This window comes from Chelonoidis abingdonii, chromosome 25, assembly GCF_003597395.2.
Source record: "Chelonoidis abingdonii isolate Lonesome George chromosome 25, CheloAbing_2.0, whole genome shotgun sequence".
Lineage (NCBI taxonomy): Eukaryota > Metazoa > Chordata > Testudines > Testudinidae > Chelonoidis > Chelonoidis abingdonii.
The window spans coordinates 20,045,341-20,072,750 of NC_133793.1; the positions used below are offsets into that span (position 1 = coordinate 20,045,341).

The 27,410-nt window shown below is 47.3% G+C and overlaps 1 protein-coding gene across 2 annotated transcripts in view; it reads right to left on the reverse strand.

The window, feature by feature from the left end:
* Positions 1-27,410, reverse strand: part of KDM1A (lysine demethylase 1A) — a 156,906-nt gene that overhangs the window by 11,961 nt on the left and 117,535 nt on the right. For both annotated transcript variants that reach the window (XM_032782919.2, XM_032782918.2), the window contains 2 exons: positions 23,903-24,090; positions 2,724-2,838 (listed from right to left, as the gene is read on the reverse strand). In XM_032782919.2, coding sequence (XP_032638810.1) covers positions 2,724-2,838; positions 23,903-24,090 — 303 coding nt within the window. The remainder of the gene's footprint in view (positions 1-2,723; positions 2,839-23,902; positions 24,091-27,410) is intronic.

Genomic DNA, 27,410 nt, shown 5'->3' on the forward strand with positions numbered 1-27,410 from the left:
CTGTCCTGTTGAATGTTCTGCAGTACTCGAGAAAGCAGGAGGATAGGCGGAAAGGCATAGTTCAAAATGTCTGTCCAAGGGACTAGGAGGGCGTTACCTCTAAAAAGTGGTCCTGAGCAGCCCTGGAACAGTATGTGCTGCATTTCCTGTTTGCCTGCAATGAGAACAGGTCCTGAGGAAGGGTTCCCCACTGAGAGAATATGCTGTTCACCACTGAGCTGTGTAACTTCCACTCATAGTCAGCGGCAAAGTGCTAGCTGAGTCTGTCTGCCAGCAAAATCTGGGTTCCTGGGAGGTATGGTTCTGAAAGGGTGAAGTGGTTCTCTATATACCAGTTCCATAAGCTGACTGCTTCTATACACAGGGGACGATCTTGCTCCTCCCTGGTTTTTAAGGTACATTACAGTTGCCATATTGTCTGATTTATGAGAATGTGATGAGATTGAATTAATGGCATACTTGTCAGACTGCTCTGAATTCCAGGAGATTTACATGCATTCTGGTTTCCAAGGGCATCCGAGTGTGACTATCTACTGTGTGATCATCCATGTGAGTTGGCTCCATACAAAGAGGCATCTGCGATTACTACCCTGTTGGGTGTGGAGGACAGGAAATGAATGCCCATGCACATTTGTGCACAAGCTTTCCACGAGCTCAGAGACACTCTTACCTTGATGGGGATTGTCACTAAAGTATTCATGATGTATCTGCTTGGGACACATACTGTCTGAAGCCAACCCTGTTGGCAGCGGAGGTAGAGTCTAGCGAATGGCATTAAGTAAGTACATGATGTCATGTGAACCAAGAGAGAATGGCAAATCCAGACTGATGTCCATGGGTAATGCATAATCTGACCTATCAGCCTGCTTTTGGCTTCGAATCTGTCTGTAGAGAGATAAGCCTTTGCCCTGAGTGAGTTTAAGGTTGATCCTATGAAATCTAGTCTAGGTTTGAGCCAACAGACTTTTCCATGTTCACAGAAATTCCCAAGGATGGTAGGAGACAAAGCAGACACACCCTTCTGTGGGAAGGGTGAATATCAACATGAAAGTATGCGTCTTTCATATCGAGAACTGTGAACCACGTCTTTCTACTGCTGGTATTATCGATGCCAAGGTAACCATGTGAAATTTTATCTTGCACTAAAAGATACAGACTTGGGTACCACTGGTTCTGACGGGGGGGTGTCTCCATTTGAATGGATGAAACTGGTACTAGGAGACTCTTGAGCTCATTTAGGCTAATCTACCTCAGTGGGGGGAAGATTGTTCCAGTGGTACACATGTGACTATCTTGATGATGAGAGTCCAGTTCCACTGGCAGTAGCATCAGCACCTATGTTGGGAAACCACAGCTAGCGGATGGAATCAGAGATGAACTTCTACCTGGTGAAGGGTGGACCTGACAATAGGAGAGATTGCAGATCCAGGAAGAGGGAGACATTGGAGCCTTAGAAGGCTGTAGTTTGTGGCATCATGCTGCCAGAGTCAGTGTAAAGGGACTCTTGGTAGTCAGTTCCTTACATGGCTGACGCACTACTGACCATGAAGGAGCCTCTGACCATGTGGTCATCTTCAGGATTGATGGTTCTTGATCTTTGGCTCCCTGTGCTTAGTTGGCAGCATAATCGATGATGATGCAGGAAGCAATACTGAAAAAGCCATGCTCTTACACGCCTTCTGATCACAGCTACAAGGCTTAGGAAGACCTAAATCCTTGTGTCCTGGGTGCAAGGACTCACCCTACCTGGGTGGAGTTACTTATGGATCCCTTCTCTTAAATATAAGAGGGGATCTATTTTTATGCCTATGAGAGCGTTTTTTACTCTTGTGAGAAGGCCTAGCCAAAGGGTCCTTTGCTCTAGTCATTCCCATTCCTGAGTCAAACACCGAGCTAGGCGGTGCTCTCCTCTATGTCTCAGGTCAATATACAGAGAAGTTCTCTCTGGCCTGGACCTGACTAGGGCCTAATGGAGCGTTCCATTAGGTGCTTCCAAAGGTGGAGTTCTTGTGCCTCACATGTTCAGCTGGGAAAGGAGCAGCCAGTACTGCACTTAGCAGAGATATGAGCTTCTCTGAGATAGCAGAGGCACACTGGTGATCATCACTGACTGAAAAGGAGTAGGGGCAGGAGAAGCCATTCTTAAAGCCTGGGCATAAACTAAGCCCCTCACTGGGGAACAAATGCTGATGAGTGGCCAGGATGTATGTACGAGGTTTGGGACCCAGAACTGCTGGGCCATTTGAGCAGGGTGAGAATGATTCATGTTCTGTCCTGCTGAATTTTCTGCAGTACTTGAGGAAGGGTGGGGATCCTTACTAACTACTGTCTCAGATTCAGCAGTAAGGAGGAACTGAAGAAGCATCAGTCCGTTTCACCCCTTATGCCCTTGGCACAGACCACAAGGACAGCAGGGATGCTGGCATAGACCTACAGACGCTACTTGCTAGAATTTTCTGGTTTCAGGTGCACTGAGATTATGAATACACACAGGGATCAGCATTCAAAGAAGAACCTGAATTCTATTTCCAATTCTGTCACTGACCTCTTTTCTCTGCCTTAGTTTGTCCATCTTTAAAATGGAGGTATTGATACTTTCGTCTAAAATCTACTGATGTAAAGCACTATAAGTTTTATTATGATCTTCATAAAATGGCTTTTTCTAGTTCTATTACTGTGAAAAAGAAAACGACACAATAAAACTGAACACCCAATACATTTACCTTTGTAGAGATTCCAGAATAGAAAAAGTTCTCCTCTGCTGGCAGTAGTGCTGCCAACATGCCCGAACAAATTGACACTTGGATCCCAGAAGACACGGTCAAAACATAATACCACCTAGAAATGAGACGACTCAAGAGTTAACAGGATCCAAAACTGAACAAAAGCATTCTCTGTACAGCTTTTAATGAGGGGAAATCTCAGGCTATTACAATTCAGTGAATACAAAGCCACTTATCTATATACTGCCTTTCCATACAAAAGCATCATACGGTAGTTTGCAACCTGATTAAAAGCTATGGCAGAGAGATCATTTTACCCACCAGGTAACAGTACATACCACCACACAATAGTTTAGAACAAGATGTGAGGAAGAGCTCCTTAACTGAAAGTGTAGGGAGAACCTGGTAGTGAAATTTCTTTTTATTTAAAAGTGTGAACTCTTGGAGAAAGTGCCATGGGATCTTTAATAGCCACAATAGGTTGTAAGCCTCATTTGCATGCATGTCAATACAATATCATCTAACTATGCTGGGGCATTGGTTCAGTAGAATCATAGAATATCAGGGTTGGAAGGCACCTCAGGAGGTCATCTAGTCCAACCCCCAGACTCCTAAATGGCCCCTTCAAGGATTGAACTCACAACCCTGGGTTTAGCAGGCCAATGCTCAAACCACTGAGCTATCCCTCCCCCATTAGTGAATATAAACGCCCAACATTACTACCCAAGTTACCATACCAGCTATGGTCTTGCTTATACATTCTAGTAGGCACTCTTAAGGATCTGGATATCTAGCACATTAACCATAGTCTGTGAAACATTCAAATTAGGACTGTTGCTTGGAACTAGAGAGTCATCTGGTTTAGCAGTGGAGGTACACTATAGTATCAGTCTAACTGCCATCTACTGTTACATATATAAACCCGTTCTCTTTTGTAAGACAAACTGCTTGAAAATTCAAAGACAAGCAAGCAGGTGGGATGAGTGGAGATCTGTAGAGGAGACATGGTTAGATTACTGGACTTTTTATTTAAAATCCATTTTAAGAAAAAAAGAATGAAAATATAATTAGCTAGTAAGGAAGTCCCCATAAAATAACTGTGGAGGAAGAAAAGCAGGAAAGGAAAATAATTAGACAACTTGAGCACACTCAAAAATCTGGTCTCCCACTGACCAGTTTTCAAAACTCACGAAGATACAGGGATATACTAAAGTTTGGAGTAAATTAGTAGTTATTAATGCTTCTCTTATGAAAAGGAAATGCATGATGCTTGCTATCATAGTCCTTGAATTCTTATTTACATTCCTAGTAAAATAGAAAGAATAGTTATTTACCTTACAATAACTGCGGTTCGAGATGTGTTGTCTGCAGCTTCAACTTTTGATGCATGTGTTCCTCATGTGCATCAATACTGGATTATTTTTTGAAAAGCAATCCATTTGTGGCTGCATCTGTCCCTTGGCTTCCCTCTAGTTCCCCATAGCCAACTTCAACCACCACTCAGGTCCTTTGCCGATAAAGAATCCTACAGTAGCAGAACTCCAAATCAGTGCAGAAGGAGAGCAAGCCATGGACTCCTTGTGGATAACACATCTCAAAGGACTATAGTTACTGTAAGATAGGTAAGCATTCTCTCTAAGTGACTGTCCATAGAGTCCATTCTTGGTGATTAAACAGTTGCCTAATTGCTTGGAGATGGGTAAGATGCATGCTACTTGAAGAGTGACGGTAGGACAGCCCTATCAAAATTAGCCTCCAATCTGGAAGGTTGCACGAGGGACCAACAAGTGACAAATCTGCAGACCTAGCTCCACACTGCTGGTCTACATCAGGGCCGGCTCCAGGACACAGTGCATCAAGAGCGTGCTTGGGGCGGCACGCCGCAGGGGGCGCTCTGCCGGTTGCTGGGAGGGCGGCAGGCGGCTCCGGTGGACCTGCCGCAGGCGTGGCTGTGGACGGTCTGCTGATCCCACGGCTCCGGTGGACCTCCTGCAGACACGCCTGCGGCAGCTCCACCGGAGCTGCAGGATCAGCTGACCGTGCGCAGAAACACCTGCGGGAGGTCCACTGGAGCTGCGGGACCGGCGTGCCGCCATGCTTGGGGTGGTGAAATTGCTAGAGCTGGCCCTGGTCTGCATACATTTCTGCATGCTCTAAGATATGGAAAATGTTATCCAAACAGATAGCAGAGGCTGCCTGAACCTTAGTGGAATAAAGTCTAATAAGATCAGAGAAATCTTCTCGGTAACTCCTGCTTCAATGGTGCCTATGAGAAGGGTCCCAGAAAAGGGGTTGGAACCACTTGAAACCAGATGAGATACCCCTGGCTTATTACTTTGAGGACCAATCAGTCATCCTAGCCCAGCCATCTTACAAGTAAGATAAGTGGTAGAAATGGTCAAGTCAGGCCTTCAGAGCAGACATCAAATCTGTTGCCTGTTTGACGCCCCAGGTAGTGAAGTAGCCGAGGAGGCAAGAGAGGATTGGTTCCAGAAATTTCTCTCTTCCTTGGGAGGCTTTGAATATCTTTGTTGAGAGTAGTATTTGCTGAGGTATTTGGCTCTGCAGCTTCAGCTTCAGTGCTAGAATGTACAGTCCCAAAGACTGCAAGGTCACTTGCGAATCATTAAATGTATAGGGCATTTCCTCCATACTACTGTTGAATAGCTCATTGCCCTCAAACTGGAGGTCCCCATTGGGCACCTGAACCTCCCTCAAAATCCCAGATTCCTGCAGCCAGGAGGGCCTCCTCATAGTAAAGGGAATGGTCATCATTCTCGATGCTGTGTTAGATGTTAGTGCAGCTTCAAGTGATGTTCTGGTCATGAGCTGACCTTAGAACATGAGGGATTTCATATCCCAGTATTCTTCTGGCAGTTTATCCATGAAGTTGGAGAGCCTTTTCCAGATTAAAAGGTCACATTTTGAGAGTAGAGACTGGTAGCTGAGTACTCTCATTTGCAGGCTCATCAACAAGTAAACCTTCAAGACAAAAAGTTCTAACTTTTTTGGATTCTTTGTGTAAAGAGTGGACTCTGGAAGACCCTGATCTATGGATTCTGCTTGAATCACAAGGGAGCCCAGTGCAGGATGCTGATAGAAATACTTGAAGGCACTTGATAGGGAGGTTCAGTGCTCTTGGAAGTAGCGGGAATTGAAGCTAGCACGTGCCAGATTGTCATGGCATGCATGAGAAGCCTTTGATTTGTGGGCATCACCAGTTTCCTTGGAGTCTCAGTCTGGAGGATGTTGAGAAGATTGTGCTGTTCTCCTGGATGATCTCCAGTGGGATTTATAGATTCACAGATTCCAAGGCAAGAAGGCACTATTGTGATCATGTAGTCTGGCCTCCTGTATAACAGGGATATCCAGCATTTCCAGTATTGTCTTCATGAGGTCTTGGAAGTCCACTGAAGTTGCAGAGGGCCTCATCCAGAGAGGAATATAAAATAGGAGGTGGTCCTGCATGTTTCTGTTCGGGGGAGAGATCATCCTCACCTTCCATTAGTTGGGGCTTAATCAAGCAAGAAGTTTAGGAAGGTTGCATCTGCTCCCTAGGTGAAGGGAATCTGGCCCTTCAGATTGTGGAAGATGCAGGCTTTTTCCTGAATATGGATTCCCGCTCCAAGAGGACCAATACGGTAATGGATGATAGGGGTAGCGAAGGGGAGGGCACATGGGCAGGTATCAGCCAGGCCGTTCCCTGTGCAAACTAGACTTTATGGCATTCCTAAGGGATTAATTCCTGGACTCCCTTTCAGACTTCCAGTGCACTAACCTTGGAGATGATGGGGCATGCACAAGGGAGGACTACATTCCTGTGAAGATGAGGAGTAAGGGAAGTTGTGGTCATGTCAGGAGTACATTGTCTAGGTAAGTAGACTGGGGCAGGGACAGTAACTGAGGATTTGGTGAAAACCTCTGTTAAAGCTTGCCTACATTGGGGGTGGGGGCGGGGGAGGCATCATGATGATTAACTTCACAGTGTCTCTCACTGGTCCGCCCATTACTTTTTTGAATATGGCTATTTGGAGGTAGTGTATCAGCAGCAGCAGCAGCAGCAGTCAGGACAGCTGACAGGGGATACAGAAGAGATTACTATCCAGATTGTTCCCAGATGTCCCTGACGAAGTGGGTATTCACTCACGAAAGCTAATGATCAATATATTTGTTAGTCTATAAGGTGCCACAGGACTCTGTTGCCTTTGGCTACATAGATTGCCCTGGTAGAGGGCTTTCTGCTACCCATCAGGACCTGCTAAACTTGTACTGGGCATGCCGGCTGTTCTGGATTTAGCCATGCAGCAGACATACCGTCAGCTGCAGGGCTGCGAGGTTCGGGTACAGCAGTCGGCCATGGTTCTGGGAGAGTAAGTCCGGCTAGAGTGGTAGTTCTATAGGTTCCACTACTGAGTGCGCCACAGCTTCCTAAATCAGTGCTGGCAGGGCTATGCTGGCGCTAACAGGATTATCTTCATCTTGTCCCACTTCATTTTCATTCACAAGGAATCTGAACCAGTAGTACTGGTGGGAAGGCATACAGTAGTGCCCCTGACCACGGGAGCAAGAATGCATTGGAAAGGGAGCCTCTGTTGAGTCCACCAATTGAGCAGAAGTTATGGCACTTCCTGTTCTGTCTGGACATGAATAGGTCCACCTGGGGAGTCCCCCGACCTCTGGAAGATCACGCTGCCCATTTCCAGGTGAAGTGACCTCTCGCAGTGAGACGAGAAGGTCCTGCTGAGGTGATCTGCCCCTGGGAGGTGCAAGGCCACCAAATGAATGGCATGCTGCACACAGAAGCCCCATAACCAGACAGCCTCTTGACAAAGGGCTGATGAGTGAGCTCTGCCTTACTTGTTGATATAGAACACTGCAGGGGTATTGTCTGTTTAGGATTTGAAACACTTTGCCCATTAGGTGGAAGAGGAATGCATGACAGGCCAAGAGTATCGCCTTGAGCTCCCTGATGTTTATGTGTAGAGAGCTACCTCCTGCAACCAGCGACATTGCATGCAGAGGCGAGCTCCCCAAACCAGGTCTGAAGCATTGGAGACCAAAATCACCTAATGGAACTCCTTCCAATACTGAGCTGTGGTCCAACCAGGGATGACCGATACCATGATCACCCAAGCTAGTGTCTGTTGGGAAGGTAGACCAATACCAGCCATGCCTACAGGGGTCTGAGATGGAGCTGTGCATGCTGGACCACATACGTACAAGTTGCCATATTGCCCAACAGCTTGAGGCACATGTGGGCAGTTGTGAGAGGGTGGTCTCATGTGGGAGATCAAGCATGACATGGCCTGGGAACAGGCCTCTGGCAGAAAGGCTCTGGCCAGTGCAGAGTCAAGGATCGGTCCTATGAACTCTATCTGCTGAATAGGGGTCAGAGTTGATTTGTACTTGTTTATCAGCAGGCCCAGATCCCAACAGGTGGAGCGCATCAACTCAAGGCTTCTTTGCACCTGGGGCTGTGACCGTCCCTAGACGAGCCAGTCATCAAAATATGGGTAAATCTGTACTCCTTGACATCTCAGGTAAGCAGCCACTGTTAGCATGCACTTTGTGAAAATCCATGGGGTGCATGAGAGGCCAAAGGGCAGCGCCGTAATTGGAAATGGTGTTGACCCACCATAAAACGGAGAAACCTTCTGTGTTCATGGAAAATGGAGATATGAAGAAAAAGCATCCTTTAAGTTAAGGGCAGCATACCAATCTCCTGGATCCAGGGAGAGGATGATGGAGGCCAGGGAGACCATGTGAAATTTCAATTTCTTGGGATATTTGTTGAGACGATGCAGGTCTAGAATGGGTCTGAGGCCCAGTTTGACCTTTGGGATTAGGAAACATCAAGAACAGAACCCTTTCCTCCCTCATGTTTTGAGGGACCTCCTCTATTGCCCCTAGCTGTAGGAGGGTTTCCACTTCCTGAACAAGCAGGTCCTCATGAGAAGGGTCCCCGAAGAGGGCAGGGGAAGGGAGTGGAGGAGGGATGGTGGAGAACTGCATGACAGGCCAACAGTATCGCCTTGAGCTCCCTGATGTTTATGTGTAGAGAGCTATCCTCCTGCGACCAGCGACATTGCATGCAGAGGCAAGCTCCTCAAACCAGGTCTGAAGCATTGGAGACCAAAATCACCGAAGGGAACTCCTTCCAATGCTATTGTGTTGAGCATCCAACATCTGATGTCAATCAGGTCCATGCAGCCAGGAAGGGACACAACCGGCTCAAAATCAAATTGAGGGTGGATGTATGCGTGATTCTGAAGTTCGAGTGGGCCATTGTTCTCAAGCGCACCATCAAAATGCCTGCTGTGGACCCCCTGGGTGTCATCCAGGATGAGACTGGGCAGGCGAGAGGATGAAGCACGACAACTGCGTTTAAACCCTTTATCCCATTCCTTTCTCTTACTGGTGCCTTGTTGCAGTGGCCCCGAAGATCTGGGCAGTGGAGGTGGCCGGTACTGATTCCTAACAGTTTGCGGCTTGTAAAGGCCCAGTGAACGTAACTTGGCCTGAAAGTCCTTCAGACAGTGCAGCCTAGCATCAGTTTGCTCTGAGAAGAGAGCATTCCCTTTGAATGGGAGATCCTGAACAGACAACTGCATCTCCTGAGAGAGCCCCAGGGATTGTAGTCACAAACGGCACTTCATGACCACAGCAGAGGCTACAACTCTGGCTGATGAGTCAGCCGCAACCCACACCATCTGGAGAGAGCCTCTAGCCACTGCCTTGCCCTTCTCCAGAATGGATGCATACTGTAGAAGTGAGTCCTTGAACTTATTAAGGGAGTCCCATAAATTAAAATTGTATCTCCCCAACAGGGCCTGATGGTTTGACACCCAGAGCTGGATACTAGCTGTTGAGTAAACCTTTCTCCCAAAAAGGTCTAATTTCTTTCCAACTCTAACACACATTACTTATTAACTAAAATAAACTATGTACAAGAAAACAGTGAGTAATGAAGAAAAAAACGCTACTGCACTTGCAGATACAAGAGAAAAGATACTCTGACAACCGTCACAAGCAGTAAAAAGGAACTGACAAGGCATAGGGCCAGCAGCGCCTCACATACTGGTACATGAGTGCAGGACTCTACACGGGCCAAAGCTGGCCCTACGGATACTGCTAAGGCAAAAAAAATCCGATGACTGTGCACGTGGGCGTGTGCACACCTACCATGGAATCAACATGAGCAAGCATGTGAAGAAGTGGGATCGCCAGCATATGTTCCTCTCTGTACCTGCACAGCCAGGCTCTCAGATGCCATTCCCCTCCCTGGGCCAAGTTCAGAGCAGTGAGAACAATTGCACTTGGGAGCCCAGCTTCTTCGAGCTAACACACCTGGTAAGTGTGAACCCCTAAACACTGGAAGAGAGAAGAACAAGAAGAGGCAGAGTGACTTGGAGCCTCCTGCTCATTTGTTGTGTGCTGTCCTCCAGAACTGTGTCCCTTTAAAGCAGTGTTTCAATTTGGTTTTAATTTATAGATTACAAAGCCAGAAGGTCCCTTTGGGAAAATCCTTTATAACACAGGCCATAGACCTTCCCCCCAGGAAGAGGTTATTCACCTTGTACAGTAACTGCTTTTCTTCCTGTGAGTGCTCCACTTCAGGTGTGCATGTGCCTCTCATGCATTGATCAGACATTTTCAGGTAGCAGCATCTATTCACCCCATACATGCAACCTAAGCATCCTCCGGTCAGACACTGAGGTTTTATATAGGAGTACGTGGGAAAACCACTCAGTTCCTTCTCTACCCCAACATCCCTTAGCGAACGCTCTAAAGTGGAGGGGAAGGAAGACAGGAGTGGAGCACTCATAAGGACACACATCTCAGAGAAACACAGAGCACAAGGTAAGAAACCTTCTCTTCTTCTAGTAGTGTCCTATGGGTGCTCCACCTCAGGGGATTTCCAAGCAGTATTCTGATAGAAGGAGGAGGGAGCTTCAGAACAAAGTCCAGAACCAAAGATAATACTGCAGAACAGAAGGTCGCATCGGATCTGGCAGCCTGGATAAGGGCATAAAGTTGGGTAAAGATATTTATAGAAACCCAGGTAGCGGCCCTATGTATTTCAGAAATTGTTACATTCTTCAGTAATGCTGTAATATGTTGCCTGAGATCTGGCCAAATGTCCTATCACCACATGTGGGGGTTGAGCACCTGCGATCTCATAAAAAGTGACAATTCAACCAGATATCCATTTTGAGTCTCTAAGTAGAGAAAGATAATCCCCGACCTCTATCTATGATGGAGATGAAGAGCCTAGGCGATCTTCAAATTGCCTGGTCCTATCTAAATAGAAGGCCAAAGCTCTTCTAACAACCAGGGTATGGAAATAGGATTCCTGCTGAGAATTATGAGGTTTCAGAAAATATACTGGTAGATGGATGGATTGATTAAGGTGGAAATCCTACAGAAATTTCTATAAGAATTTAGGATGTAAGGAGACTTTATTCTTGAAGAATACCATAAAGGGGGAAGGAGAGGTCTGCCATTAAGGCCCCAATTTACTCAGCTCTACAAGAAGAAGTGAGGGCAACTAAGAAGGTATTGGAAATTATCCAGGCCTACGATGAAGTGTAGGTATTTCTCGTGTGATGGGTTTAATCGATATGAAAATAGGCATCTTGTAGGTCAGGGCTGAAAACCAATTCCCTTCCTCCAATAAGAGAATTACAGTTGCCAGAGTCACCATCCTGAACTTTTGAGGCTTCATGTGCTTAAAGTATCTTAGATCTAAGATTGGCCTCCCTCCTTCTATGGCACCAGGAAATACTTTGAGTAGAACCTCTTGCCTTGTTGGGGGAAGGGATCAGTTCTATTGCTTCCAGCTGGAGGAGAGAGTCAAACTGTTGCCTCAACACAACCTCGTGAGACAGGTCCTAAAGAGGGATGGGGAAGGAGGGGTGGAGAAGCTGATGGACTATGGATGGTATAGTCCCAGATGTTTGATCTCCATGACCTACTTTTCCCATGGTGGTCAGTTTCAAGCCTGCTGGATAACAGGAAGGCAGTCCTAAAGGGGAGGAGGGTGTCCAGTGGGCACAAGTGTCATCCAATATGACTAAGAGGAATGGGTGGTCAGTGCTGTCTGAAAAATCAGGCTCCCCTAAGGCATGCTTAAGTTTTTCTGCCCAAAAATTGAAGGTCCCAAATCACTAGGCCTAAGTATTAGAGAATAAACAGCACCGTGAGATTTTGTTCAGAATAGATCTTGCCAAATAATACTAAATCAGAAGATGAAAGGAAAGCACTTATATTTGAAATTTAGTAAGGTATTAATTTAATTTTATATTTTGAAAGATAGCTCTTTAAATTTGATTTTCACAGTCTTGCATGAACAATGTTGACTGGTATTGGCTGGAGGAGAACAAAAAGCATTGAAAAATAGTGAATTAGAATTGGATGAAGGCAGTATTGAACACTCTAGTTATCTTCCATGATAGTGTAGAAGAGAATGCAACAATACAATAATTAAATTCACAGCTGATATTAAATTGGAGAATGCAACACCATGCGGGGGAACCAAAAATAATGCAAAATGACAGGGTTTGAATTGGACGAAATTAAAAAAACTGCAGTTTGGAAAAATGCAGACAAATACATTTGAGGAAATTTTGAAACACACACTCAGAAAGTAGTATTTCTGACAGAGATCTGGGCGAGATACAGCAAAGTAAATATGTCTCTTCCAATGTAATACGCAAAAAAAAAAAAAAAAAGGCTATATCAATGGGTCTGCACACACAAATAGCACAGGATAGGGATGAAAAACTCCCTATGTCGTCTGTGTACCGCTCTGGCATGATTGCCTCAAAATTGCACCCAATTCTGGACATCACTTTACCAGAAAGATACTGACAAATCAGAGGGAGTTCAGAGAAAGAGCAACAACAATTATCAGGGGACTTGAAGGAGAGACTAGAGATGAATGTTTAAAATAGTCAAACCTTATGTATTTAGCTAATTGATTATTAAGGTAAAAGGGGGGAGGGACACAAAAGGTAAGAGTATACAAATACTAGAAGGATGAAAACACCAACAAGGCAGAGAAATTATTGTGGAGAGACAAGGAGATATAATTAGCAATTACAGTCATTAAATTAAGTCTGCAGAAATTTTAAAAGTCAACAAACATCTAGATTTAGGGAGATCAATTAGGTTGTAGAATAAAACCTGAGACATTTAAAACAAGACAGGGAGCAAGCATAACATCGCGAACAATTCCACAACAGCAGAGAGGCAAGAGACACCTAACTAGGTCTTTTCAGTTCTGACTAAGATTAAGGACAGTCAGTCAATACCAGGGACCCTATTCGGTATGCAGTGCAACCTGCTAGGCCTGCCTCACCTCTTTTTTTATATCACACCTTCTCTCCCAATCCCACCAGACTGTGTGTGTTAGAGTTTCAGCAAGAGTAAATGCTCACGGCAGTTGTTCAGATCCTCTCGTGACCATTTAACAGCTTTCAGCCCAAAGCAGTAATGGCGTCTGATTCCAGATTAGAGCAGCTGAGAGACATTAAAATTACTGAGTGAGCCTGAATCCCTGCAGATGAGCAAAATGCATGATTGTGGCCAAAAAAGAGGACAGACAACTATCTTTTGTCCAAACACAGCAAAGGAACATGGTGGAAGATCCTCTGCCTTCCGGCTGTGATCTGTCCAGGATAGGAGAGGCAAGACAAATTTGAAAGTCAGTGGGGATCCTTCAGTATGAAAAGGCCTCACCTATTTTTTCCACATTCTACAATGTCCTGGAAATATTTTAAAGGATCACAACTGAGTTTTAATTTTCCCATTACAGAGGTGCATCTTCCACTCCTGGGGGAATTCTGCACCACTGCGCAATGCAGAATTTATGCAGATTTCCATGATTGCCCTGCAGATTCGGGGCTGCAGAGCTATTGGTTGCCACTAGGGGCCGCTGAGCTCTGCAGAACCCAGTTCGCAGCGAGTGGAGTGCCCAGCCCAGTGGGGATAGAGGCTCTGCATGCCCAGCTTGATCTTCATTTTCCTGGCGACAGGAGAGGGCTCGTTGAGACCCAGGTCTGGCAAAAGGTGAGGAAGGGCAGAGCCACGCCACACTGCGTCACCTGGCGGGACAGTGAAGGAGCTGAGAACGGGGCTCTGGGGGGAGCGAGGTGCCAGGCTTGGGGGTAACCCGTGCTGAGGCTCTGGAGGAAGCAGGGTCCAGGTGTTCTCAACCTCTCTTTCCGGGGCACCCCCAACATGCTATAAAAATTCCATGGCCCACCCATGCCACAACAACCAGTTTTCTGCGTATAAAAGCCAGGGCTGGTGTTTGGGGGTAGCAAGCATGGCAATTGTCAGCGGTCCCATGCCAAAGGGGACCTCGTGAAGTTAAGTTGGTCAGGCTTCTGCTTCAGCCCTGTGTGGTGGGGCTTGGGGCCCTGGGCTTCTGCCCACACAGCGGGGCTTTGACTTTGTGCCCCGGGCCCTGGCAAGTCTAATGTCAGCCCTGCTTGGGAGACTCCCTGAAACCTGTTCACAGCCCAGCAGGGGTCCCAGACCGCTGGTTGAGAACTGTTCCATAGGGGTTTCTTTAACTCTCTACTCCTGGGGGATCTTTTTTGTTATCTATATTGCTGACATACTTGTTGACAGGTATTTTGAAATAAAATTACCAAAATAATTGAAACTAAAGTGATTATATTGTGTTATTTTGACAAATAAAATACGCAGAATTTTAAAATGTGAGCATAATTTTTAGTTGCAGAATTCCTCCAGGAGTAATTTTCACTGCAATGAGATACAGAGACTTTCATCTTACCTCATTTGTTCAAACTCACTGTTAAGTGGCCTATGTAGAACATGCCAATTGAATATATGCCCCCAAATCAGTAAGGTACATTTGAAAAATCTCCATCTAAAAGAGATTACTTATTGTAATTGGAGGTTCTTCAAGATGTGTGGTCCCTAATTACATTTCAAATGTGGACACACACGTGCACTATGTGCCTGAGTCTGGGAAGTTTCCTCCACATAGTGTCCATTGTCCACTGTGTCCATTCCTCCACACAGTGTCCATTGTCCAGTAGTGTCTTTCCTTGTGCTTCCAACTGAGGGTATAAGGAGCGGTGCATGTTGATGCCACTCTAGTTCCCCTCTTACTGCAATGTAACCAAGTCCGAAGGAGAGTGGGTAGTGGAATACAGATAGGAACTACACATCTCAAAGAACCTCCAGCTACAGTAAGTAACCTCCTTTTCTTCTTCGAGTCATGGTTCCACATAGACACCTTGAGAGCAGTGATCAGTAGGACCGTACCAAATTCATGGTCCATTTTGGTCAATTTCATGGTCACAGGATTTTTAAAATTGTAAATTTCTCTATTTCAGGGTATGGCTACACTTGGAATTTCAAAGCACTACCGCAGCAGCGCTCTGTGAGTGTGGTCGGAGCGGCAGCGCTGGGAGAGAGCTCTCCCAGCGCTGCATGTAAACCACATCCTTTACGGGTGTAGCGTGCAGCGCTGGGAGCCATGCTCCCAGCGCTGCCGCCCTGATTACACTGACGCTTTATAGCGCTGTATCTTGCAGCGCTCAGGGGGGTGTTTTTTCACACCACTGAACGCGAAAGTTGCAGTGCTGTAAAGTGTGAGTGTAGCCATACCCTCAGCTATTTAAATCTGAAATTTCATGGTGTTGTAATTGTAAGAATCCTGATCCAAAAAGGAGTTGTGGGGAGTGGAGGAGAAGTGTTGCAAGGTTATTTTAAAGGCAGTTGTGGTACTACTACCCTTACTTCTGCTCTGCTGCTGCTGGTGGCGGCGCTGCCTTCAGAGCTGAGCAGCTGAAGAGCAGTGGCTGCTGACAGGGAACCCAGCTCTTAAAGCAGAGGTGCCACCAGCAGCAGTGCAGAAGTAAGGATAGCATGGTATGGTACTGGCATGCTTACTTCTGTGCTGCTGCTGGGGGGGTGCTGCCGCCTTCAGGGCTGGGCACCTGGCCAACAGCCACCTCTCTCCAGCTGCCCAGATCTGAAGGCAGTGCAAAAGTAAGGGTGGCAATACCATGACCCAGCTGCAACTTCCCTTTGGGTCAGGAACTCCAGCTGAGAAATTCTGTTCTCCCACATGAAATCTATATAGGATACAAGCACACAAAAGACCAGATTTCATCAGGGAGACCAGATTTCACAGTCCGTGATAGGGCCTTAGTTTCAGTGTGGTGGTGGATGCGAAGAGGCTGATGGCAGAGCAATTTGCAAGATGGCCCATTCCACTGCTGCATCCATGATATGGCTGCTTGGGCACAGTGTGCTGTAAATGAGTGCAGGGGAGAGATAGCTGTGTGGGGGAGAGATAGCTCAATGGTCTGAGCATTGGCCTGCTAAACCCAGGGTTGTGAGTTCAATCCTTGAGGGGCCACTTAGGGATCTGGGGCAAAAATTGGTCTTGCTAGTGAAGGCAGGGGGCTGGACTCAACCTTTCAAGGTCCCTTCTAGTTCTAGGAGATTGGTATATCTCCTATTATTATTATTAGCAAATGTCCTGCAATAGGATGGCCGATAACAGCCATGGAAGCAGCCTGTGCCCAGCTAGAGTGAGCTGTAACATCCTCAGGAGGCGGGAGGATTGATATCTTGTAGCATTAAGTATGCAGCCTGAGACCCACTTAGGGATCCTTTATGACGATATGGCTTGGCTCCTTGATCTTTCTGTTATAGCACCAAAGTCTCAGACTTTTTAAAGGGCCTAGTTCTTTGCAGGCAGAATGCCAGGGCATGTCTGACGTCAAGGGAGTGTTGGTTAGAAGAGGCATGTGGTTTCAGAAAGAATACAGGTAAGTGGACTGATTGGTTGAGATGGAATCCAAACACAACCCTGGGTAGGAATTTGGAGTGTAGCCACAGTGAAACCTTCTCCTTGTGCAAAACTGTGTAGGGAGGGTTTGCCATCATGGCTGTTAGTTCAGTGACTTCCCTGGCCAAAGTGATGGCTACTACAAGTGCAATTTTCATGGAAAAGTGTGTCATGTAAAGGTTGCCATAGGTTTCAAGGGTGGTCCTGTGACAGCTGAGAGGACAAGGTTAAGATCCCACCGTGGCACAGGTTTGACAGCAGGTGGGGAAGTCCTGACCAAGCCTTTCATAAAGCATGCCATTGTTGGGTATGGGAAGATAGAGCGTCCCTCCAGTGGGGGAAGGAAGACACCAAGTGCTGCAAGGTGCACATGGAGGGAGCCTATGGCTAAGCCTGATGTTTTCAGGGTAAAGAGATAACTGAAGACAACTGGGATGGTCACCATGTCAAGAGAAAGGTGATGGCAGTGCACCCACTCCAAGAAATGGCACCGCTTTGCCCAACAGCATGTTCTGGTAGACTCCTTCCTGCTCTGGTTAACGATCCATTGGACCAGGGCTGAACAAGCATGTTCTATGTTAGATGCTCATCCAAACACCAGGCCGTGACGAGAAGGGAGTTTGGACTGGGATGCCTGAGTCTCCCTTTGGTCCTGTGTGAGAGCTCCAGGAATGACCAGAGCCTGACCAGTGGTCGGGTGGAAAGCTTCAGGAGGTCTGAGATTTGTAGATGTGTAGAAAGAATAATAAACATGGCAGGCAACCAGCTTGGCTTAACAGTGAAATCCTTGCTGATCTTAAACACAAAAAAGCAGCTTACAAGAAGAGGAACATTGGACAAATGACCACGGAGGAGTATAAAAATAGTGCTCAAGCATGCAGGAGTGAAATCAGGAAGGCCAAATCACACTTGGAGTTGCAGCTAGTAAGAGATGTTAAGAGTAACAAGAAGGGTTTCTTCAAGTATGTTAGCAACAAGAAGAAAGTCAAGGAAAGCATGGGCCCCTTACTGAATGAGGGAGGCAACCTAGTGACAGAGGATGTGGAAAAAGCTAATGTACTCAATGCTTTTGTTTGCCTCTGTCTTCACGAACAAGGTCAGCTCCCCCAGACTACTGCACTGGGCAGCACAGCATGGGGAGGTGGTGACCAGCCCTATGTGGAGAAAGAAGTGGTTCAGGACTATTTAGAAAAACTGGACAAGCACAAGTCTATGGGGCCAGCTGTGCTGCATCTGAGGATGCTAAAGGAGTTGGCAGGTGTTGCAGAGCCATTGGCCATATCTTTGAAAACTCATGGCGATTGGGAGAGGTCTCGGATGACTGGAAAAAGGCTAATGTAGTGCCCATCTTTAAAAAAGGGAAGGAGGAGGATCCAGAGAACTACAGGCCAGTCTCGCCTCAGTCCCTGAAAAAATCATGGAGCAGGTCCTGAAGGAATCAATTCTGAAGTACTTGAGGAGAGGAAAGTGATCAGGAACAGTCAGCATGGATTCACCAAGGGCAAGTCATGCCTGACTAACTTAACTGCCTTCTATGATGAGATAACTGGGTCTGTGGATGAGGGGAAAGCAGCGGATGTGTTATTCCTTGACTTTAGCAAAGCTTTTGATACGGTCTCCCCTAGTATTCTTGCCAGTAAGTTTAAGTAGTATGGAATGGATGAATGGACTATAAGGTGGTGTGGTGTGGCGGAGCCCCACCCCCTGAGAAAAAGGCTGGAACAGGCCTTTGACGCTGCGCAGGCCTGTTAGGAGCCAGTCAGGGCCAGGTTAGGCCCTATATAAAGACTGCCTAGCAGGAGGAAAGGCAGTCTCTCTCTTACTGCCAAGGGAGGAGGACTGGCTCCTGGGCTGAAAGGTAGCACACTGGACAGAGCAGTGCTGGGGAAGGGCAGAAGGAGCCGGGGAGCTCCAGCCAAGGAAAACCCCAGGTTGCAGGCCTTGCTCCAAAGGGCCAAGCAGGTACACAGGGCAAAAGGGGAAGCAGCCCAGGGACAGAAGTCTGACAAGGGGAGAGAAGAAGGGCAGGGAGGCTGCCACTAGGGGGTCCTTGAGTCAGGACTCAGGGTAGCAGGTGGGCCTGGGTCCCCCACTTCTCCTTTGTACTACATCTGGCTGAGGAGGAGTGTGGCCCGATACAGGCTGTGGCTGGTCCCTGTGGCAAAGGGGCTAGACTTTGAGACTGCAGTCGGCCACTAGAATAGGTGCAGATGGAGGACTGATAACATCAGACCTCTGGAAGGGGGTGAGACCAGGGCAGTGTCCTGAAGAGGACGCCGCCAAGCGGGAAGCAATGTGGGTCTGGACACCAACAGGGGAGCAGACGATGGACGGGACACCACCAGCAGAGGGCGCCCCACAGAGGAGAGAGCTAATTCCCAGATATGTCAGAGGCAGGCGCTGCGGTGTTGAGTCCCAACCCCATCACAGGTGGATAGAAAGCTGGTTAGATTGTCGGACTCAATGGGTAGTGATCAATGGCTCCATGTCCAGCTGGCACCCGCTATCAAACCGAGTGCCCCAAGGGTCGGTCCTGGGGCCGGTTTTGTTCAATATCTTCATTAATGATCTGGAGGATGGCGTGGACTGCACCCTCAGCAAGTTTGCAGATGACACTAAACTGTGAGAAGTGGTAGATACCTCGGAGGGTAGTGATAGAGAACAGAGGGAACTTAGAAAATTAGAGTTGGCCAAAAGAAATCTGACGAGGTTCAACAAGGACAAGTGCAGAGTCTGCACTTAGGATGGAAGAATCCATGCACTGCTACAGACTAGGGACGAGTGGCTAGGCAGCAGTTCTGCAGAAAAGGACCTACGGGTTACAGTGGATGAGAAGTTGGATATGAGTCAACAGTGTGCCCTTGTTGCCAAGAAGGCTAACGGCATTTTGGCTGTTAAAGTAGGAGCATTGCCAGCAGATCAAGAGACAATCATTCCCTCTATTCAACATTGTTGAGGTCTCATCTGGAGTACTGTGTTCAGTTTTGGGCCCCACACTACAAGGAGGATGTGGAAAAATTGGAAAGAGTCCAGCAGAGGGCAACAAAAATGATTAGGGGGCTGGAGCACATGACTTATGAGGAGAGTCAGACCAGCCATCCCTCATCTCACCCCCACCTCCTTCCCCATCCCTCTTTAGGACCTGTCTCACGAGGTTGTGTTGAGGCAACAGTTTGACTCTCTCCTCCAGCTGGAAGCAATAGAACTGATCCCTTCCCCCAACAAGGCAAGAGGTTCTACTCAAAGTATTTCCTGGTGCCACAGAAGGAGGGAGGCCGATCTTAGATCTAAGATACTTTAAGCACGTGAAGCCTCAAAAGTTCAGGATGGTGACTCTGGCAACTGTAATTCTCTTATTGGAGGAAGGGAATTGGTTTTCAGCCCTGACCTACAAGATGCCTATTTTCATATATCGATTAAACCCATCACACGAGAAATACCTACACTTCATCGTAGGCCTGGATAATTTCCAATACCTTCTTAGTTGCCCTCACTTCTTCTTGTAGAGCTGGGTAAATTGGGGCCTTAATGGCAGACCTCTCCTCCCCCCTTTATGGTATTCAAGAATAAAGTCTCCTTACATCTTAAGTTCTTATAGAAATTTCTGTAGGATTTCCACCTTAAATCAATCCATCCATCCACCAGTATATTTTCTGAAACCTCATTACTCAGAGGCTTGCCGTGTGAAAGGGGTCACCAACACAAAAAGTTTGAAAACCATTGGTATAAGAAGAAGGAAGGCTTTGCAGGTGAGATGAACTGTTTTGAGTTCAGGATGTTTATGTGTAGCATAGCTTCCCAGGACATTCATTCACCTTGCACAATGTGGTCCAGATGGGCACCCCATCCTGTAAGGGAGGTGTCCATAATGATAGTGGCCCTCAGTATGGTAGGGCTGAAAGGGGTCTTAGTTATGACCTTCGTCAGATTGGACCACCAAGTGAAAGGGGGCAGAATGTCTGAGGGAACAGTGACCCTGAAGTCAATGTGGTCCCCTGGTTGGGTTGTAGGTTGAATTAAGCCAGCCTTGTAGGTGCTGCAGGTGAAGTCTCGCAAGCGATGTCATGTAGGTGCAGGTGGCCATGTGCTCCAAAAAAAGAGGCAATGCGGGCAATCAGGGTGGTCATCATGGAGAACTGGTCCACCGGAAGAAAGGCTTGGGTAGAGACTGAGTCCAGCCTTGTCCCTATAAAGTTTATTATCTGCATGGGTGATAAAATAGACTCCTAAGGAAAGGAAAGGAGGTGTTGAAGAGACTGAAACACAAGGACTTCTTGCTGCAATTGTTCCATTAGAAGCTAGTCATCCAGGTATAAGAATACCGTACGTCCCGGCATCTCATCTGTGCCACTACAACTGCGAATACCTTCATAAAGGCCCTTGGTGCTGTTGCTAGGCCAAAACGGGGGAGATGCGAAACTGTTAGCATTGTTGCCCCACCTTAAATCAGAAAAACTTCCTGTGAGACGGCTGGATGTCCACATGGAAGTATGCATCTTTCATGTTGAGAGCCACGAACCATACTCCCTCCAGAAGGGAGGGAATTATCGATGCCAGAGTGGCCATCCGGAATTACTGCTTTCTGATTGATATATTTAGCTGACAAAGATCCAGGATGGGCCTCTGCCTTTTTTGGGTTAGTAGAAACATCTTCTCTGGTATTGAGAAAAGACACACTGTAGCACCCTTGAGGAGCCAAGGGCTCTGCTTTCTGCTAGAAAATAAATTGGAGGGAGAGGTCCCCTGAAGGGGGTCAGGAGGGAACGTGATAAGGTAGGAAAAACTATGGAGTATCTATGGTGGATAATCTCCAGTACCCATTTGTCCATGTGGATCTTGCCCCAACTGTGGGCAAAGAGGTTAAGAGGGCCACTAAAGATGACAGAAGACAAAGTAGGTGGCATGAGAGTTAGTTTGTGGGTGGAGCTTGTCCTTAAACTCTGCCAGCCTGCTGTAGGTGTTGAAATCATACTTAGCCAACAGTGCCTGGTAGTTGGCTACATGAAACTGCAACTCCACAGAGGAAAAGACCTTCCTGCCTAAGAGGGTCAACATTTTCAACTCCTTGTCTAGAAGGGTGGACTTTTGTGGGTGTTGTCAAGCCTGCTCCACAACTGTTTGCGCCACCAGGGGTCACATGATCGGGTGTGCGCCAAACCATTGTGGCCTCTTCCAATATGGCCTTATTTACAGGAAGGTCCACTCTGGATGGTCCCTGTGGCTGAAGAAAGATATCCAGGAGAAGACACTGGGGATACTGGACCTCCTCCAGTGGAATTCGTAGATTGCTGCATGCGTGGCTACCAGTTCTTGGTATTGCTGGTGGTTATGCAGCAGAGAGGGTGGCAAAGGGATGACTGCCTCATCTGGCAACGAGGAGGCTCCAGTGGCAGTACCAATTCCATATCTTCCTTGTCATATACCAGTTGAGCTGGCTGTGAGCAGGGGAGGAACAATAAGACCCTTGCGACGGTGCTGGACAGCTGTGGTGTGGGTCCCAGGGACTTCAGTAGGGCCAGAAAGAGGATTCCATCAGTCTCAGAAGACCTCATGCTTCCCTGGGGCTGGTTATAGCCAGGCAGATAAGGCTGCGTTGGCTCTCTCTCTGGGCTCCTGTGCTGTGGCAGAGACACTGGCAGGGCTATGTCCTGGGACACCCTCTGAGTCAGATGATGGGTCCACTGGAAATGACAGTACTGGGAGGCCCAACCCAATGGATGGGAAAGGGGGCTCTCCTGCAACAGGAGTAACAGTTCATCCTCAGGCATAGGAATGACTCAGAGAATGGATAAGCGAGACAGGAACAGAGATTATGAGTAAGGCAGGAACACCTCTTTCAGTCAGGAATGTCTCCGTACATCCCAGAGTCGATGGGGTTACCACTGAGAATACAGAGGGACCCGGTCTGGCTGTCAGAGCTGGCTGGTCTGAGGATTGACATGGTGGCACTCAGACCACGTGGGGCCGCACTCATAGTTGGGAGCTCCATATGTTTCCCCACTGGTACTGATGAATCCCGCTTCTTCTTTAGCTTACCTTCCAGTTGGGAGGCCTTTAGCAATGGACACATGGGATCCACATGCCACTTCTCACCAGACCTGGCACAGCTCAGGGAGGAAACACGTCTCTTATGAGCAGTCCGCTGTGGGGATCTATTCTTACGCCTGTGAGATATAGTTTCTTACTTGTGTGGGGTGGAGCTTGTCCTTGGGCTTCTGTGCCGATAGTGCCGCATCATGGCTCATGCTAAGAGGGGTACTACCTGTCAGCAGAGGCCACTGTCCAGGGGGGTATCCTTGGTCAGGATCAGATCGAGTCCAGGATCTCATAGCCTCTTCCATCAGGAACATATGGAGTCAGAGCTCATAAGCCTCTGTAGTCCTGGGCAGGAAGGACTTACAAGTGCCACCCTTTGCCGAGACGTTCACCTCACCCAGATAGTAGAGGCATCATTGATGCTTGTTACTGATGGAAAAGGAACAATGGTAGGACACAGTTCTTGAAGCCCGGGACCTTGGACATGGTCCTCAGGTAGCGAGGAGTTCTTCCCCTCAACTGGGGAGGGGTTGTATACTAACTACGCAAAAGTATTTACACAGGTATACAGAACAACTTTCTTAATGAAATAAGAGCGAAGGAGGAATAGGGGTTCCGACTCAGGCCATGGGGTGGTAATAAGGAACCGGAGTGGCATCGACCTGCACTGTGCCTTATATCCTCGGTAAGAAACATGAGGAAAAACACTGCACCTGTGAGTCAACAGACATTGCTTGGAGGAAACTTTCAGACTCAGGTGCATGAGCTCCCACACGTGGAATATACACAGGGACCGTCACACAAAAGAACCACCACTGAATGGCATTTCATTTGGCAGTCTCACAGAGACCAAGGATTTAATCAGCATGGCCCTAAACCATCCTCTTAAAGAGCTGTTCTTCCAATCCAGATCACAATCAAAGTATAGTGAAGCTGATGTGTACCAACAGGTGTTCAACAGATCTAAACTGAGGTTCTTTGCTTCAGTGCTGGACTTATGATGCCACTTGGTACCCAGAAGCACACCACAAAGCTACACAGTAAAGAGGAGAAATACCTTAAGAAGGACAAGGGCGATTCTAGTTCCTACAGTAGAAACGGAAAGACAGAATTTGCATGGGTCTTCTTTTATAGATGTGTTCCTAAGTCAAGCTCATTTTGCACACAAATGGCTCTTCACACAATTCAAAGAATGGGCTGCTAGAAAGAAAGAGGGGGGACCTGCTCTCCAGCTTAGCATCATGCATTCCACAATCTATTTATCGTACTCATTCCTCTACTGCTTTTCCCCTCCTTGTCAAGTTACCTTGTTAAGATTGCCAAATCCCATTCTCTGCACAGCAGACGTTTTCCACTCAGGAAGAGGAGGCACAAACTGTACAGCAGGTGGCTGCTGTTTCAACACTCCCAAGGGAAGAGTGCACAGGACAGCATCACATTTATAAATAAAAGTCTGGCTAGTGGAGCGGGTGTTCACAGCTATCACTTCGCATCCTGGTAAAGGTAAGGAAAAGCAGGGATTTAGACATTTAATAAGCTACGGTCCTGTGGAAAAAACAAACAAACAGTCTCCTAAGTATATGATCATGCACTATCATAATGCATTTGCACAGTGGGACAGAATTAAGGTTGCACAGAAAACCTTAACTCTGGAATGGTCTAATTTTTGAGTGCTTGAATCTGCAACATTAACACATTCAAGGAATTCAATATTCAATATAATTCAATATTCAAAACTGAACAGTCCTTGTATTACCGTAGTGCTTAGAGATAACAGTCAATACTAAGGCCCCCACTGCAGTGCATCCTGAGCAAATACATATGAAGACGTTCCCTGCCCCATAGCTCTGTAAAGATATGGGAAACTGCTCAATCTTGGTGCAAATGGAGAGAGGATACCAACGGAGATTGGAGAAGGGGAATCATATGGGCAGAGCAGTGACAGAGGAAGATATTTCAGCAACAACATTTTATGAAGACTAGACAAGGTGGAAGATGCAGGAAGGTCAGTGTGGGAGACTGCCACATTCAAGGCAAGAGATGTGTAGGGTATTGAGAATGATGAAGTTTCTGAGTGTGGCATCTACACCTGCTGAGGTGGCTTCCCTTAATTCTCTTTAATCACCCTATTTCATTGCAGTCTCTTTCCAACTAAACTGCTCTTTAATAGTTTCCTCAGAGCCCAGTCTAAGAACTTAGCAGCCTTTCTGGAGTCCTAGGCATAACTTGGCGTAGGAACCTGAGTAGGCCCTGGCAGAATAGTAACAAGATAGGTGTCAGCTAACCAAGTAAGCACATTTCTGACAGTAGAGGATGGTACAAAAAGACAGATCTCTCAAGTGCTTACTTAACGCATTCCTAAGATATGGTACAACATCACACCAACCCCTCGTCAAGATAAAGAGGGGATGACAGGATAATGGATGAGTATGTTTTATTTGATCTAGCACAGAGATGAGAAACTACAGTCTGCAGGATCCTCCTGCCCGGACTCTGAGCTCCTGACTCGGGAGGCTAGCCTCTGGCCCCTCCTCTGCTGTTCCTCCATCCCCACAGTCTCAGCGTGCTGCATTCTGGGCGGTCGGGCAACGCGGCAGCACAGTTGCAGAGCCTCGTCCTGACCTGGAACTCTGGGCAGCGCAGCTGTAACGCCACCAGCGCTCTGTGCTGCATGGTAAAGGGGCAGGGAACAGGGGCGGTTGGTTAGAGGGCAGGGGAGTTCGGGGGTGGTGGGCAGGGGGCGGGGATGTGGATAGGGGTCAGGGTGGTCAGAGGGTGGGGAACAGGGGGGTTGGATGAAGCGGGGTCCCAGGGGGCAGTCAGGAATGAGAGGGGGGTTGGATGGAGTGGTAGGGGGCAGTCAGGGGTGGGGTGGTATGGGTGTGATCAGGGAACAGGGGGTGGATGGGGCAGGAGTCCCGGGGGAGCTGTCAGGGGGTGAGAAGCAGGAGGGGGGGATAGGAGGCAGGGACTGGGCTATGCCTGGCTGTTTGGGGAGACACAGCCTCCCCTAACCGGCCCTCCATACAATTTTGGAAACCCGATGTGGCCCTCAGGCCAAAAAGTTTGTCCACCCCTGATCTAGCAGGTACAAGATATAAGTGTGGTAACTAACATCCAGGAGTGTAATATGTAACTTGTTTGTATCAACGTACAAATTAAGAAGTCACAGGGTGCTAGCGCTGTGCTTTGCTGACAATAAACATGGCTGAGTGCCTTCAACACAAACCCAGACATGGTTATCTTTTATGAACGACTCTGAAGTCTGCTGACTCGGCAAGCTGCACTCTCTGCTGGGGCAGCTAACACCGGAGCTCCAAGACCAGCAACACTAACAATGCCACAGCACCAACAACGGTATGGACCATCGCTCCCTTTGTTCTAGCCACTGCACATAAACAGAACAATAGCCCGTGTTTGTTATTTCTCTTCCAACCTAACTCTTTCTTTCCTGGATACAAGCTGTGCTAAAAGGGCGCCACCGCTGTACATAACAGTGATTAATACACTACAGGAATGTCCCAAAATCAAGCATTAGAATCCCATGAAATTAAGAAATCCCTCATGTGAAGGTAAAAAATGTAGTTAAAAACACCCAAACAATCCTTTATCAACTCTGTAGTGACATCATGGTTCAAAAAGAACTAAATAAATTCATGGAGGATAGGTCCATCAATGGCTATTAGCCAGGATGGGCAGGGATGGTGTCCCGAGTCTCCTTTTGCCAGAAGCTGAGAATGGGCAACAGGGAACGGATCACTTGATTACCTGTTCAGTTCATTCCTTCTGAGGCACCTGGCATTGGCCACTGTCGGAAGACAGGATACTGGGCTAGACGGACCTTTGGTCTGACCCAGTGTGGCCGTTCTTATGTATAACGAAATAACCATATTACGATCAAGGTATTTTACTATTTGTGGTCTCAAATCAGATTAAAAACTTTTTTTTAAAAACAAAACTGACTCTCTCCATCCCGTTGTATCACTACAGAGTAGACCAGTGGTTCTCAGAAACATTTGTACCAGTGACCCCTCTGAGTGTGATCCCGTGCTTATAAATTAAAAACACTTTTTAATATATTTAACACCATTATAAATGCTGCAGGCAAAGTTTCGGGTGGAGGCTGACAGCTTGCAACCTCCCATGCAATAAACTTGTGACACCCTCTGGGGTCCCAACCCCCAGTTTGAGAGCCCCTGGAGTAGATTATATAAGCCTAGTATCATTATGCTTGGATTGCACATCATCCTTGCCCTCTCTTTTGCAACCAAAATTTGACAAGGAATCATTAGCATTGGCAAAGGATCCTAAAGACACATTCTAAAGACGGCATTAAGGGAGAGGGAGATGCAGGTGATGGTAGTTATCAGAAGGGTCACAATGATCAACGGGCAAACCTATCTACAAGGAAAGGGCATCCCCAAGATACCAGAACAGCTCAGAAACAGATTTCAGCAGCAGAACTTGTTCTTTTAGAAACCGAAAAGAACTTTGATTCAAGAGCCAGATGAGATGGATTTTCAAAGATCTCCTGAACAGCTCTGAGATCAGAGATCTTGGTGTGACATTCCAGGGTACAATCCAAACCAGTAAGCAGCTGTGTCCCTGTAAATTGCATGCTTGAGCAGCTGCACAGGAGAGATTTAAGTGCTACCCAGCTGATAGCAGAGCACACACAGCTGGCAGTATGTGTTCAGGTGCCCCTCCTCCCATGTTGCTCTATTCTGTAGCTGCTCCCAGGATCATCCTGGGAGCTGTGAAGGAGTGGCGGGGAGAAGGGTGCGGATGTCAGGGTGTCCCCCTCCCTCCACAGC